This window comes from Falco peregrinus, chromosome 13 (genome assembly GCF_023634155.1).
Source record: "Falco peregrinus isolate bFalPer1 chromosome 13, bFalPer1.pri, whole genome shotgun sequence".
In the NCBI taxonomy this organism is placed as follows: Eukaryota; Metazoa; Chordata; class Aves; order Falconiformes; family Falconidae; genus Falco; species Falco peregrinus.
In genome coordinates, this window is record NC_073733.1 from 15,998,354 (window position 1) to 16,013,850 (window position 15,497).

General features: G+C 38.5%; 1 protein-coding gene across 6 annotated transcripts in view; it reads left to right on the forward strand.

Annotated features, from left to right (window-relative positions):
- The window catches only part of LOC101912202 (integrator complex subunit 6-like), a 41,828-nt gene that overhangs the window by 18,752 nt on the left and 7,579 nt on the right, over nucleotides 1–15,497 (forward strand). For 3 of the 6 annotated variants that reach the window (XR_008749652.1, XR_008749651.1, XM_055817893.1), the window contains exons 3-11: nucleotides 507–656; nucleotides 1,172–1,261; nucleotides 1,569–1,752; nucleotides 2,593–2,721; nucleotides 4,727–4,890; nucleotides 5,992–6,144; nucleotides 7,748–7,880; nucleotides 13,762–13,856; nucleotides 14,603–14,713. Coding sequence is in view for 4 of the 6 variants with exons in the window: in XM_055817893.1 (XP_055673868.1) it covers nucleotides 507–656; nucleotides 1,172–1,261; nucleotides 1,569–1,752; nucleotides 2,593–2,721; nucleotides 4,727–4,890; nucleotides 5,992–6,144; nucleotides 7,748–7,880; nucleotides 13,762–13,856; nucleotides 14,603–14,713 (1,209 nt within the window). In the remaining 2 variants the exon portion in view is untranslated. Of the gene's footprint in view, nucleotides 1–506; nucleotides 657–1,171; nucleotides 1,262–1,568; nucleotides 1,753–2,592; nucleotides 2,722–4,726; nucleotides 4,891–5,991; nucleotides 6,145–7,747; nucleotides 7,881–8,075; nucleotides 8,157–13,761; nucleotides 13,857–14,602; nucleotides 14,714–15,497 lie in introns of those variants that run through there. The other 3 variants (XM_055817896.1, XM_055817897.1, XM_055817894.1) reach the window with 3 other exon arrangements.

The window sequence follows — 15,497 nt, forward strand, 5'->3', positions numbered from 1 at the left end:
TAACAGTTAAATTTCTAAGTCCTGCATTAGTACATGTTGCAAATACATCCTTTCTTTCCCTCTAGCCTCAATTTATGGAGGAGAGGATGAAAGGGGAATGGGTGTTTATTTGAAGAAGCAGCAACATTGTGCTGCTTGTATCTTAGCTATTACTTTGGCAGCTGCATTTCTGATTTCTAGATTTGACACTTTCTTCTAAAATATTCACATGCCAAATCCAAATACTTCTATTAATTGCATCACCTCTACGGCAGTTTTCAATGTAAGAGATAGGTATTTGCAGATTTGTTCAATTGCTCGACAGTGAGTGTTCTGCAAGCCTCCCGTTATAGGCTTAACTGTATATTTCACATCAAGTTGTGCATGTGTGGATTAGGTGTGTGTAGCATGTGAATGATGTAGTGTATCCATTAATCAGGAATACAATTTTTGATGGGGAAATAACTTGCAGTTGATTTCAGCTTGTTGCTAGAATAACTAATAAGGTTTTTTTGTTTTATGTATAGGCTGGATGGAAGGAAAACCACGCAACGTTTATGAATGAACTGAAAAATCTGCAGGCTTCAGGACTGACAACCCTTGGTCAGGCACTCAGGTCATCATTTGACTTGCTAAATCTCAATAGATTAGTGTCTGGAATAGACAACTATGGACAGGTAATAAATCTGTTTGTAGTCTTCAGTCTTTTTACTTTTTCTATGTTTCTTGAAATTCTAGTGGGAGAGGGGGTTTGGTGGTTCAAGTTTGTTTTTGAGTGTTTTTTTTTTTTTTTTAAATGTTTTAATGTTGGATTTTTACATTATCTGTAGTTAAATGTCCTGGCTTCCCCCCCTCTCACGTTTGAAGGGTCCAGTTCTTTTGCTTTTGCCCCACTGAGTTTCTGAGTTCTCTGTATTACTACCAATTTATAGGCCACTTTTGTGAGCTGGAGGGGTTTCATACTGTTACTGGAGGAAAAAAACTCGTAATTCTACAAATGTCTTTAGGATGGGTGTGTGAGTGCAGAGTAGCACATCTTGTACAGTTCTGTTTGGCTCCACACATGAAAAGAAAATTCCAGGGTTATTTTGAAAGATTGTTCATATTACTGTTTATTTTATAATGACAAAAATACAAGTCTATAGCCGAGCATTAAAGTTACTCTTAGCATTCCTGTGCTTTTTGTCTCTAGGGAAGGAATCCATTCTTTTTGGAGCCATCTATTTTGATTACCATCACAGACGGAAACAAACTGACAAATACGGCTGGAGTTCAAGAGGAGGTAAACTTGCATTACATTCTTTCAAGTTATGATCTTGCAAGTTGGTGCTATGCTGAGATGAATATTAATTGTTTTTTCCTGCTAATTGTACTTCTGCTTCATCAGCCTGTTTTATGGAGAACAGAAACTAGCTATGCTGTCATTACCCAGTGCTTAAATTCATAGCCCATGTGGGTTTCCAGACTTCAGATAAAGTAGTGGATAGGAGAGAAATTGGGTCCTTTACAGAGGAATGAATGAATTTGGGTATTACGTTTTTACATAGTTTGCAAATACTTGAAAATATTCTTAAATCTTCTTTTATCAGCTTCATCTTCCCTTGAATTCTCCTTTGCCTGGAAGTGAACTAACCAAAGAACCATTTCGTTGGGATCAAAGGCTGTTTGCTCTAGTGCTGCGTTTGCCAGGAGCTGCATCTGCTGAACCAGAGCAGCTTGGGAGTGTGCCTACTGATGAATCTGCCATCACACAGATGTGTGAAGTTACAGGAGGTAACTGGGTGTTCCTTTGTTTTGGTTAATATTTGGCATTTGCCTTAAAATGTTTCTTTTCCTTTGATTCAAATTCACCTATGCCTGTTTTCTCCATCTGAATTGCTCAGTGTCCATGTGAATCTGTGTGGTGCTTTTTGAGCTTGGTTTCCAATATCACAAGATAACTTTAAAATAAAACAGTATTTCCGTTTCAGAGCTTATAAATGTGAGAGCATGCTCCAGTAGGAGGGACTGGAAAATCTCTTAGATTGTCCTTCCAGTGGCTGGCTTTGCTCAGTCACAAGATTTTTTTATTTAAATGTTGAACTGACTGGGACAAGTATTACTGAGATGTTAATTCTGCTACAGGGCTAATAGGCTGAATTTCATTTTAAAAGAACTAATTCTGGAGCCTGTTCCTTGATGTGTTGATCAGTTGGTTTTGTTTTTTTTTTTAATTGGTGCTTGAGAAAAAATGTTGCTTGGCAGGGGGAAGTTTGGGCATGTATAGGAGTTGGTAAGGTTTGGGTAGACAAAATCAGATATATGACATAGACTTGGTGAAATTGTTCTTAAGTACCTTTATAGAGTTGGCCTTGAACCAACCTGATTTAGCCTTAATGGCGCCTTTTATTAATGAATGAAAGCTCAGCAGGTTTGTGGGTTTTTTTTCTTGGTTATATTGCATTTGAGAAGTATGTTGCCTTTTATATAAAACTTACACAAAGTTTATTGCTATTATTTTGGATAAAACTGAAAGCCTTGGCAGTGTGACTTACGTAATAAAACATCTTCCTTTATTAAGATTACTCAAAACTTGCTTTTGTGTTTTCCCTGTGTAATTTATCTCTTGCATAGGTCGTTCTTACTGTGTTCGGACACAAAGAATGTTGAATCAATGTTTAGAATCTCTAGTTCAAAAAGTCCAAAGTGGAGTTGTTATTAACTTTGAAAAGTCAGGACCAGATCCAGCTCCTATTGGAGAAGGTATAGTAACTGGGTTTTCTTTCCCCCTGATGTTCAAGAAGAAATGTTTTGTATGCATGCAAATGTCCTTAAGTGTCTTCAGTGTCCTTCCTACCAGCTTCTCACTGTAGTGTACAGGATGCATCAGATGCTTAATACATTCTAATAAGAAATGCTTCAGTGGTAGTGTTCTGGTATCTAAATACCCCACATCATAATGGATGTGCTGTTCATAGCTTTTGAGTAGTTCTGTGTTGTTTATTTATGTTTAGTCTCATCTTCGTTATATTTTTAAAAGTGTTAGTTTGATCCTTGATAAGTTAAATGGTGTCATAAGTTTGCACATACTTGTATGGATGATCTACCTGCTTGCTAGCTCACCTGTCACTCTTCCTACCTCTCTTTGGGGGTGGGGCTGAGGAAAGTGAATGTTTGCAGGAGGCAGTAAAGTTTGAATTACGGTATTGTCAAAACTTGGTTTTAAAATAATTAAATCCAGGACCAGTGTATTTAAATGCTTAAACAACTCTAAAGTAATCTCAATGCTTAATTTTCTGTATGCTTTCATTCTGCTAATTGATCACAACACAGTAAACTTCAATTGAATGTTAGCCACAAGTGAAAAACTGCATGGAAAGAACAAGGAATTATTATGCTAGCTGTAAGTAAAGTGCATAACAGGGAAAAGGAAAATGCACTCTTAATGTGGAGCAGTTTTTATGATTTGCAGACATCATGCTTGAAAGGAAGGAGAGGGAGCTGACCAGTTCATATTTAGGAAATGAAGATGTTCCTGGAATGTCAGAAACATAATGGCTTTTAGGACCCCCTGACCATCCTAGCATAGCCAGCTTTATTCCCACTTCCATTTTTGAATCACCTTTTTCTTACTTGTATATATTTTTTCTCCTTTTGCTTATTTAAGTGTTGTTTTATTGGAAGGCTTTCCTATAACATGGTGCACGACAGCACCTCAGCAAATTCGTGTGTCTCTGTTGGCCTAAATGCACTCCTGTGTGGCAAAATGATTGGTGACATTTGTTGTTTCTTTTATTTTATTTATTTTTGTCACATTTAAGTGGTGATGCACTGTGGAAGTGCATCTATAAAAACACTGAGAGACTTTCCATCTTTACGGTAATTGAGAAAGTCCTAAAATAGAGAGAAATACGATGGGCTTTACCAAAGCTATAAAAATCATTGTGGATATAATGCAGAGAAACCAAACTGATGCGTAACAGAAAGGTGTTTTCCACAGTATTATTGACCAGTTGCCTAAAGCAAGGAAAAACAGTAATATAAAATCTTTTCAAAATGAAGATTCTTTAAATAGGTGATCTCTGCTGTGATGTTTGCTCTGAAGAGCAATCTTTGGAAACTACTGGTCAGAATCTGTACTGCTACAAAATTCTTTGTCAGTGGGGAGTCTGTGCTGCAGTGGGCTGGGAGAAAATGCTGGTTGGTTCCAGTAGGTGGTGGTTTTTAAGTGATATTTGAATTCTTCCTGATCAAAAATGTGACAAAAGCTGCTCCTGCAAGATGCATCTGACTTCTCCATGAAACTTTTCTCCACTTTGTTTCCACTAATGGCAGCATCAGTCCGTGAGCTTTGCATCTGATGTAGAAAGACTGTAAATGCACGTGACCAGTCTCCACAGGTGCAGCAGAACTAAACCCGATAGGCTTGCTGTCGCCTATTAGATCTATGTCAAAGTACTAAGCTTAAGTAAATAGTGTTTTCTATAATACGTGAGTATACCTTGCTGCACTAATTATCTCATGTCTGTGCCACAGGAGCAGAAGGATAGATACGGGCAAATGTTAGCATTGTTTCTCAGATGACGCTGTTCTACACTTGGATGTATAGTTTTTTTCAGCCACTGATGTAAAGATCTGTATGTCTTTGAAACAATTGTAATGAAACACCTTATTGGTTGCCAATACAGAAATTTTGCTAGGAGACAAATGCATGCATGTAGCTTTTTTTTTTCCTTTTTGTTGTTATTTTGCTTTGTTTAAATTTTAGATGGACTTGTTGATTCATCCAGGCCCATCAATTCATTTGCTTCTCAACCGTGGCATAGTTGTCATAAACTCATTTATGTACGGCCTAACCCTAAAACGGGTGTTCCTGTTGGGCACTGGCCAATCCCAGAATCTTTTTGGCCTGATCAGAATTCACCAACACTGGTAAGTAAAATAAGAACTGAAAAAAGGATGCTACACCTAATTAAACAGACTGAAAACGAATACTACATTAGTTTTTTTACTTTCTGCGTTTACTAATATGATCTGACTTTGCTTTAAAAGGGTAGTTAAAACTGTTTTTAACACAAAATGGTATAATCTAATGTTGATACTGTATGCTGTGTTTTTTCAATTTTTTCTTCTCATCTGGAAGGTTTTCTTCCATGTATGTGGTTAGTTAGTTTGGTAAATGGTTTTAAAAGATCATAAAACATAACTATAAATTACTTCACATGACAAATCATAGCCTATTAAATTTTAATCAAAGCTTTATAAAATGCATTTGTATAGAAAAAGGAGTATTTGGTTTTGACATGTTTTCTCTGCTTAGTATTAACTTCATATGTGGACTCTTCCTTCAATAGCAGGAAGAATTAAAACTGAAAGAGAAGGGCTACCCCCTTCAGAAAGCGGGGAGAAAACAGCATTCGTTTCTCCTTTTCGTACTGAAATACTCGTACATTTGGCATGCCTTACTAGCCTTTCTAAACATCTCTGCCTTGCTGGGCATGTTCTGTTTCTGTACTTTGCAAATGCTCAAGGTACTGTTTATCCATTCCCCCCTACCCCCACCCCTCGACTGAAGAGTTAAAAAAAAAATCAGACTTGCAGGGAATATCTGGGGAGATCTTTTGTGGAGTGCAGTTTCACATCTGTAATTCTGAACATCAAGCTGGGAAGCAGAGTTGGAGTTTTCTTTAAACCTGCCTGTGTTGTTATAGGTTGATTGACATGGAGGCTTTTAAATACCACGATAAAGAGTTGAATATTAACCATGTTTTTCTCTTGGTGGGAAGAATGTGTGTATCAGTGTGTGGCTTTTTGGTTTGGGTTTGTGGTTTGGTTTTTTTTTAAGTTGGAGAAAAATATTAGTTATTCTGTATTCTATTGTGGAAGCTCGTTATGTTTTCTAAATAAAATTGTGGAAATGGAGAGTTTAAGCCCATAGGATGGTAGAATTTCTGCTTATGAATCTTTTTAAGAGAATTGATTTGTTTACCATAAATATGAGACAATTGATATGCTTTCCCCCCTTCCTTTTAGCCTCCACGCACAGCTCACCCTGTTGTGAGGTTCTCCTGTGTAGATTGTGAGCCAATGGTAATAGACAAGCTTCCTTTCGACAAGTATGAGCTTGAGCCTTCACCTTTAACACAGTACATCTTGGAACGAAAGTCTCCGCATACCTGCTGGCAGGTATTTGCCCTTTATTTGATTCTAGAAATGTAATGGGTATCTTAAGGTACTTCAGTCTTCATAAGCCTGGAAAATTGGGGTCTGGTTGCAGACTCTGCAGTTGATGATAAGAAACATGTCAAGGTTTCAGTTACCTCCTTTCTAATAGAATTATCAGGAGTCAGAATAAGTGTTTCCTCTACAGGCTTGGTAATCTCATTTAATTCTGTTTCTAGGTCCATCTCATTTTGCTAAGAAATGTGTCCCTCAGGTTCCATTTTTGGCTAAATTGAAATCCTCTGTAGGCTTCCATTTGCTTACAGGGAAAACCTAGCACTAGTTTCCATTATGCTACCTAATCAACAGCTGCAAATAATTTCCACTAGATGGTTGAAGCTGCTAATGGGAATTGAATGGAAGCTGTTGATCTTGTTGACTAGATTGGCCTTGAAGAGGTCAAAGTTCTGTTGCTGAATTCCTTTGTCACATGCTCTTTTTGTCAGTTTTTTAAGTGACTTGTTTCTGCATCCCCTGTAAAATAAGGCTTTTAATTCCCTTCTCAGTGGTGTTTTTGTAAAGAATAGCTTAATATGTACACCAGGCGTTCACTTAGTGTGACAGTTTAGCTGGAAAGATGAGTTTGGAGATGTCTTTTTCATGTTTCTGTTTTCCTAATAAACACTACAACTTAACTGAAAATATAATGTGCAGATTCAGAAGAAAAATGGAAGTTACTTTTAATAAAATTTCAGAAATGTCCTTTAAACATTCATAGATACATTATTTGCCTGTTAGTAAAATGACTGCTGTTTCTCAAAAACTGCTTTTCTTCTCCCAGCTACATAGCAGACCCTTAAAAACTAGAGAAATAGGCTCACTCTGATAGAAACTGTGTAACAAACCCTGTTTCTTATGCCCTGAAAAAATAGAGGAAACCCACTTCCTTTTTACTTCGAGGTTTACTTCTTTTTTGAGAGCTGTTTTTGGTTAGATGTGGGTTATTTTGACTGTCTCAATAAGAATACATACCATCTTTATCCTGTTGAAATAGTTGTTTGTCTGTATTGCTTTTCAAGGCTAATACCCCCATATATATGTATTACATATTTTTAAAAAAGACAATTTTAAGAGTGTTGGTGCTTGGCATAATTAAAATATGTTTGTTGAAATTTTTTTTTGTTTTGCTTAATTGCTTAACTTTAAAATTTTATATTTCTCTTATCAGTGTTTTAAATTTTAGTCGGCTATTTTATGTTGGAAGAGTAATTTCAAATAGATTGTTTCTTAACATACCTTCAACAGATGTCCCCTAACCTATTTTAAATAATTTCAAAAACTTTTTAGAGCATCACTTCAAGGTAGTTTCACTAAAGCACTAAAGATGGTACTGCGAAGAGAATTTCCACACTGACTGGGGGTACACTAAATGTTGCAAGTCTCAGTTTTGTGACTGGGAGATGTAGGTGCATACTCATCCTGATGTGTGCAACCTCAAGCTTGGCTGTTCTTGACAATTTGCCATCTTAAATGCAGTTGGATTCAGATGGATTTTAATTTTTAAATGCCCTATGCTTAATATTCTTAATGTTCTTCTAATACAGTGATATCTCTTATTCTTTGTCAGGTATTTGTGAGTAGCAGTGGAAAATACAGCGAACTTGGCCATCCGTTCGGGTATTTAAAAGCAAGCACTACTTTAACCTGTGTAAACCTCTTTGTGATGCCTTACAACTACCCTGTTTTACTTCCGTTGTTAGGTAGGTAATAAATTTACATTGGACTGCCAGTGCAGCTACGTCAAAGTAAAAGCAAAACAATAATGATTGGTGTTCTGCCTTAGTTTGAGACATTATAAAATAATGGAGATCAGAGAGTAGAGAATGTTGCAAACTCTTTAACATAATTTGGGAGGAGAGGATTTTCATACCCCCTCTCCCTTTTTTTCTCTCCAGCAGAGGAGGAGAGCTACCTGCTTCCAGTGCATGTTTGATGCTGTTCACCTCCTAGACACGTAGCCTCTTCCTTAACCTGGAGTAAGCTTCAACCTCCATTCTTTTCCCTCATTTAGGGTGTGGTGTATCCAGGTTTTGCAGTTGCTCTTGTAGCAGCTAATTTTTTACTGGAAGATCAGATGCAGTGTTTGTCATGGGTGTTGGGAAGAGGGAATTCCCTGATGCAGTTTAGAGCAGTAAGGAGGAGTTAAGCAGTGAAACAGTCTACATTTCTTCCCTGCCCAAAGGACCAGTGTTTTTTTCACCCCCATAATGAAATTACTTTCTACAGGAAAGACGGTATGAAAAGGTGCTGTGTGTGAATAACTGCCACAATTATTGTGGTTATTAGGGTTCCGGTATAAAGGTAATGGCAGAAAGAAGAATTTCCTGGGTGCTACTAACCCTTTTAGTTGCAGATGCTGTAAGGCTTTTTCTTGTTCTGGTTTTTGTGGGTGTGTTTAGTGATACAGAGTAACAGTGGAGATCAAGAGAATTAACATGGACTCTGACTGTCTTACACAGATTTTTCCATTCATTTCTAGAAAAAAGAAGCCCCACAACACAGTTCAGGAATGCTTTTTCATAATGCTGGTCATAACAAAAAAAAGAAATTTGTGCTTGCTGATAATTTGCATGTGTCTTATATAGTTACCCGTGTAGCCTAATAACGGTCCCACAGGGTGCAAGTAGGATACTTCTAGACTAAATCAGCGTTTCTGCAAGTTTGTGGCTACTGAATTACTGCAGCAGATCTGCTAGCTGAAAAGCCATCACTGATACTAAATGAATTTCCCTATTCACTTTGATGTTGACATTTGCAGTTCTGCTGTGTCTTCCCTCGCAGCTCTTGTCTTCCCCCTGCCTTTTTTGCAGGGGTGTAAAGCTCTTCCTACTCTTTGGAGAAAGGCATTTTTCAGTATGTGTAGTGCTATTCTGCAGCTTAGTCACCTGGTGTCTCCCATCTTAAATTCCTGAAGGTTTAAAGGAAAATGCAGAGCTTCAATGTTGCTTGAGTTATAAAGGGGGTGCTTTCTTTAGGATGCAAATACTGTGCGTTCCGTATAGTTAACACAAACACATACACAAAGTGTTACGTTCAGATCTTGTTCCAGGACTTTGTTTATCCTTGGTGTCTAAGGCACGGTGGAATTGAATTCTACAGAATATACATAAAACACAAAAGCAGATCTGTCCCCTTTTCTACTTAGCAGTGCAGAAAACAACAAAGGTGATAAACCAATCTTTGATGACTCTCACCTGGATTAAAAAGGATGTGAGAAATTCCAAGCCCAGGAGAAGCCTGCTCTATTCGGCCACTGCCACCCATACTGCTGCATCAGTGTGGTTCTGGTGGCTACTACCTTACTGGTAGAACATTGTGTTGGAGGATTGGGACTTGTCTTGGGATAGTACATGGATAATCTCTCTCTGTTCCTTCTAGTGGCTCTTTCAGACCAAGCCGAAACCGCTTCACAACGGTATTATTTGCACTGTCTTATCAAGTGGCTTATATGTGTTCAACCTTACAAAACAGCTAGTAAGATGCTTAAGAATATTTTTTTCTTGCATTTTCGTTTTCCTTCTGCATTTTGAGCAGGGGAAATTTTATTTCTGTTTTTGGAAAATTATGTAAGAGCCCTAAAGGACGAGTAAAATAGGTATGCGTGAGTAAGCTTGCAGATGATACTTGAGCAAACTGAAACAAGATGTAGTGGTCTGTGACTGAAAGAGGTAAATTGTACCACATCCTTCAGATCTGGTGATTTTATATCTCTGCTTCAGCAAGAGTGGATTTGGGAATGCTGTAGCTTTTCCTAGCTTGTATCTTAATGGGTCTGCTTTTAGAGTCTGAAGCTTTGAAAGGGAAGGAGCTAATTAATGAGACTTTGTAAAACAGCGAAGCTGCACGGTCTGTGTGTTGACCTGACCCATGCGCCATGGTAATCTGACTGTCTTGACAAAAATTCTGGTCTCTAGCTCTTTTACAGAGGTAAGACAGACCATGTGGGATGTGCTGTTGCAGCTGAGAAGCTCCTTTTTGCTTTCATGGGAACAGCTAGAGAGGCCATATGAGTGGCTTGGGGTGGTGGTTTGCTCTGAGAACTGAGGAGGTGGGGTGCAGTTCTTGTATTTTTTTGTTTTGTTCAGTGTGAGGCAGACTTCTGAAGGCCAAGGCTTTCACAGGCAGATGCTGACGTACTTTGCTGAGTACGTTTGGCCCACAGATTGCAGAAATTCCCTCTGGATGGATTGTTGCCTTTAACTGATCATAGCAAAGCTATGATCGTTCAGATATCGTTCTGTTTAAAAGCAATTGTACAGCCAAGTTTATAAAGTAGAAGTTGAATGAAGGGTTTGAGAGTGAGCTTAGCAAAGATGAGGTGTACTTCTAAATGCTCCTGCCTTGCCTCAGATGTTTCTTTGGCTGATTGTAGCTGCGTTAATGGGAGGACAGGCACTGCTGGGTTGTCAGAGTGATTATTCCCTGGGATTGTCAGCAGAAGCAGTAGCGAGTGATGAAAACACCACGAGAAGGTGGTTGATACCCTTTCTCTGTGGGTCTAAATATGCAGAAGGACGAGCATTTAGAAAATGTCTGCCTGTGAAGGACTGCAGTGTGGATGGTTTCCTTTGATGCTTTTACAGGCTCTCCGAGAGAACCTGCAAGTAATGATTTTGTGTTTTGGAGACGAAGGGCTGTCTTTCTCACAAATGTGAACACAGCATGCTGTGGTACGGGGAGGGAGAGCCAAATGTTTTGAATCAATTGAAAAAGTGTGCCATAATACCTTTTTTAATGGTGGGTACTATTTCACATTGTAGTGCCTTATTTTTGGCTAGATTGTTTGCAGGGAAGGATACTGTTTTCCATGAACGTAAAATCATGTCTCTACTGCTTAAAACAAAAGAGTGTATCTGTTAGTGAAGAGGTATAAAAAAGCTCAGAGAACTATAGGAGTCAATAAGGAATAGTGGTGTACTTGCTCAGGTGGAATTTGATGTGGGTGGTGATTAAAAAAACAAGTTTTACTTGGGAGTTAACATGGTGCAAGCTGTCACTCAACTAGTCTGTTGTCACATGAACTGTTCTTGTAATTAGGCTCCAGCTGAACTACTGAAACTACCTGCTGACCATTCTCTCATGCTCTTATTTCTTGGTGGGTTTTTTTACTGTTCACTGAGCTTGAAAGTTCATCAAGCCCCCTTTTGTGTAGTTCTGGGTATTAAAGATGTGTATGGGTATCCTGTTTGTCACAATGTGGTGGTTTCGCACATTAATCTGAAGTGGATAAAGACTTTCACCACACAGTTTTAAATTGACTGGTCTGTCTGTAGTTTTACCTGATCTCTTGAACTGCTGCAGCTGTGGCCCTTTCCCAATTATCCAGTGCTTTTAGATCCCTCTGAGTTTAGAAGTGAAAGGAATTCTGCATTAAATGGACTATACAGAGAGTAGTACCTGAAAGTTAATAGATGGAATTCAAACTAACCTACAAAAGGATTTTACAACACTTTCGGATTTTATCTACAAAAATCTGGGATTTAATATATGAAAGACATAGTTAACTGGGTTACTGATTGTTTGCTTATTTATATAAATGATTATGTGCAGCCCAGGGCACAGTGGAAAGTACATTTCAAGTGCCTGTGTTGCAATCTGCTGACAGTGTATGTCTCAAACTCTCCTGGTAGAGGCAAGGTAAGATGTTGATGATGATGTTCTCTTTGAAACTTGTGGCTGTGTTTTACCACCGTGACTGCCTTCCTTTTAGAGGGTGAGTTCGTGCTCTGGGGATGCTCTCATTTTAAATAGACAAATCTTTGCTGAAGCTCTGCTTAGATTTGAGAACTTGGATAGCGAAGATCAGGGAGGTGCTTTTGCATTTGATGTCTCGGATACGGCTATGCTGTGGATTAAGAATCATAGCTGGCTGAGCATTATGAGCATCTATGCTATTTAAGAGTAGTTGTGCAGTTGAACTGCAGGCATTATATACTGGTCCAGCCTTCACAGTGCAGGAAGTGAGACAATAATAAAGTGCTGATAAGAGGTTTAAGGTTCAAGGCGTACTTGTAACCAACTTGCAGACTATAAAATATTAGGGTGTACTATAGTACTGAACATTTTACATTTTGAATCTTTTTTTACTTATTTTGGGAGAGGGATATAGTTTTAACTTCCATTTTGCTGCCAAAAGCTAATAGGCCTATAGGATAAGAGTGGATGTAATTTTGTATTTGCCATATGTCATGATATCATCACAGGTTCTTCTGGATAATAGTGCTAAGCATATGGTATATTGAGATTTTAAATGGAGTTCTAACTTGTCCTTTCCAACTCCACCCCACTTCCTTCAGGCCAGGAAAGAGAACAAGTAGCATCTGTAGTGTGCTTTTTATATGTGATACAGAATTCATTTAGATTGGAAAATACCTGTAATTGAGTGTGGTTTGACTGAGAACTTGGAAAATTGTATCTTAACATCTGTTCGGTTTGTGCAGAATACCATGCAAGTCAAATTTTCTTCTCCAAATATATCTTCCTGAAAGCTCAGTCTGGAGAAAACAATTTCCTTGCTGCATCTGTCTTTCGCACACCCTCTTCTGTGCATCTCTGTCTCCTACAGCTCTCTCCAGTTAATTTTTGGACATCCCTTTCTCCAGTCCTGCATATCCTTCCATTAGCCTCACTTTGCCAGCATATTACAGCCCTACTAAGGAGAAGCTTTATTTCAGTTTATAATTTGCAATTTTGAATGATAAATTGCAGGATACTGTGTTCGTTTTTGATGTTCAGAGGTCACTGTTGCAGTTTATAGCATGCGTGACAAATAGGCACATGCTTCAACTCAGTGATCCCTAAATGACCATATGCACACCTCTAGTGCAAGCAAGGTATTTCTAAAGTGGTATCCAAAGGAAATAATCTGTCTGGTTGCCCCTCTCTTAAAGGGCAGCTGTTTTTGTAGCTAATCACTGTCTCTTATCTGTGTCTGTGGGAGAGTTTGCTGCTCTGGCAGGAGGCAGGCAGTGTGGCTGGAGGTACACCCGTTTGCTCAAGGGCAGCTGCTGCTGCCGCCTGCAGAATCCAGCAAAGCTGACTAGAAGGACTCCCTGTTCTGATGTTTATGGGGTTTTGGTTTGGTTTTTTTTTTTTTTTTTTTCTTTCCCTTTGATGCCCAAGAATTTTTTTTTTTTTACTGGAGACCAGAATTCATCATACAGGTTGAACAAAAGAAAGCTGGGCTGAATACGGAAATTGAAGCAAATGGGTGGTGTTTGGTTTTATCAGGTACAGGGAGTCCCTGATGATGCCAGAGAGAGGCAAGGGAGGTGAAACGCTTTAACAGGTGGATCTGTTGCACCTTCTGTGTTGCAAGTAGTTGCAATTTAAGTCTGGTGTACCTTGTAAGTTTGCTTATAATGAGGACTTGTTCTGGACTGTCTACTGCAGCTAGGACTGGGGATTCACAATCCTTCAAACCTAAGGTTAAGAACAGTTTTTATGGGGAAGGTCCCCTTGGGGAGATGGGTGGAGGGAGAAAAGAAAAAGGGGGGAAACCTGGCACGTTCAGTTTTGGATTGTGCTAATGGTTTGGGACTATATAAATGAAACCTTCTTTTGTTGTTTTCCTTGTTGCAGATGACTTGTTTAAGGTTCACAAACTTAAGCCAAATTTGAAGTGGCGACAAGCTTTTGACAACTACTTAAAAACAATGCCTCCTTACTACTTACTGGTATGTTCCTTTCTCATTTCATCCTGCTGGGTATAATGGCTGGTGTGACCAGAGTCCTGTGCATCATACCTCTTACTAGTAAATTTTGTTTACATAATTAGCATGACATTTTAGGTAGTAAACATTTTGCTTTGCAGAGGTATGTACATCAGGTCAAATGTTTCTAAGAAATAATAAATTTCTAGTAATGTTGAGTAACAGTAACTATATTAAGATATTAAATGTATTCTCTGTACATTAAATGTTATATAAGCTTTGATCTAAAGTACTTCAGATTGTTCAGAGAAACCCAATTTGGCATTTTTGTAACTTTGATAAGGAAAACGCAGATTTGTTTGTTAATGAGGGTGTAGTGCTAGAACTTGGGAAGCTGATACTAAGAGAACTGGCTGGGCCAAATAAAGGGTGGGGGGAGGCACTGTGTCACCTTTTACATGTAGCTTGGACAATGCACCTCAATATGGACTTGCATCATCCCGGCTATTCTGGTACTGAAGCCTTTGAGTGGAAATTGCCAGCGGCACCACGCTGTGTAGTGTCTTGGTGATGTGGCATAACGTCCATTGCGAGCTAGTTAGACTACCAAACTCATGTCACATGTTATCTGAATAGACTTGAATTTTAGTGGCCAAAAGTGGAAAAGCTAGAGCACTAATCTATGTGCCTTAGCTTCCTGTAATTGATCTTATAAATTTTTTTTTTAAAGACTTATTCTCTTACTATTGTGTATTTTGTTTTCCTTATAGCCATTAAAGAAAGCCCTAAGGATGATGGGAGCTCCAAATCTGATATCAGATAATTTAGATTGTGGACTTAGTTACAGTGTTATCTCTTACCTTAAAAAACTCAGCCAACAGGTAGTATTGATAAAACCTTTGCAATTAGAAGTGCGTTGATTATTTAGTTTGTGGTAATCTTATTATAAAGCAGTTAATCCCTGTGGGAGTTCATATGGGTGTACAGCGTATATTAATTGAAGATTGGTGAGAATTTCCACCACAGATATGGATGAATCCGGAGTGGTTCTGTAGCCAGTGGTTGTGCCTTCTGTAAGTGGTGGAGAGGAGTGCGAAGGAGACCTTTTTGGCTATATTTTAACTATCTGCTAGACCATTAAACTCCAAAGATTATCACTGATTGGATTCATGACTGCTCTTGCCATTGTTTTTCACAGCTGAAGTCAGAGGCTTGCTCTCAGTCTCATGTTTATTTCCATGTGTGCCTTGGCAATGTGTATGTTCCAAAAAAAAGGCATACGTTCTTGTCCACGGGGAATAAAATCATAGCTCAAGCTTTATATTTGAGCTTCCTATTTCCTTCAGGTCAAATTCATTCTGTGTGTTAAGTGTGACCTGGTGGGAAATAGTCCTACGTATCTTTTTCTCTTTGTCAAGAATGCCATTTCATGTGCAACTGTCTCTGAAAGCCATGCCTGCTTAGCACGAATCATTCTTAAAAGAGTAGTTTAATGTGTAGAAGTCGGTGGGGAAGCAGTGCAGCCTTTAAAATCAGAAAGAAAAAAATCCTGCACCTTAAAGAATGCACAAAATACATTCCAAAAGCTTCTGAATTACTGAGCATGTATTAGACATACAACTTCCTGTGATATTTTGGTAACTTAATGATACGAAAATTCATATT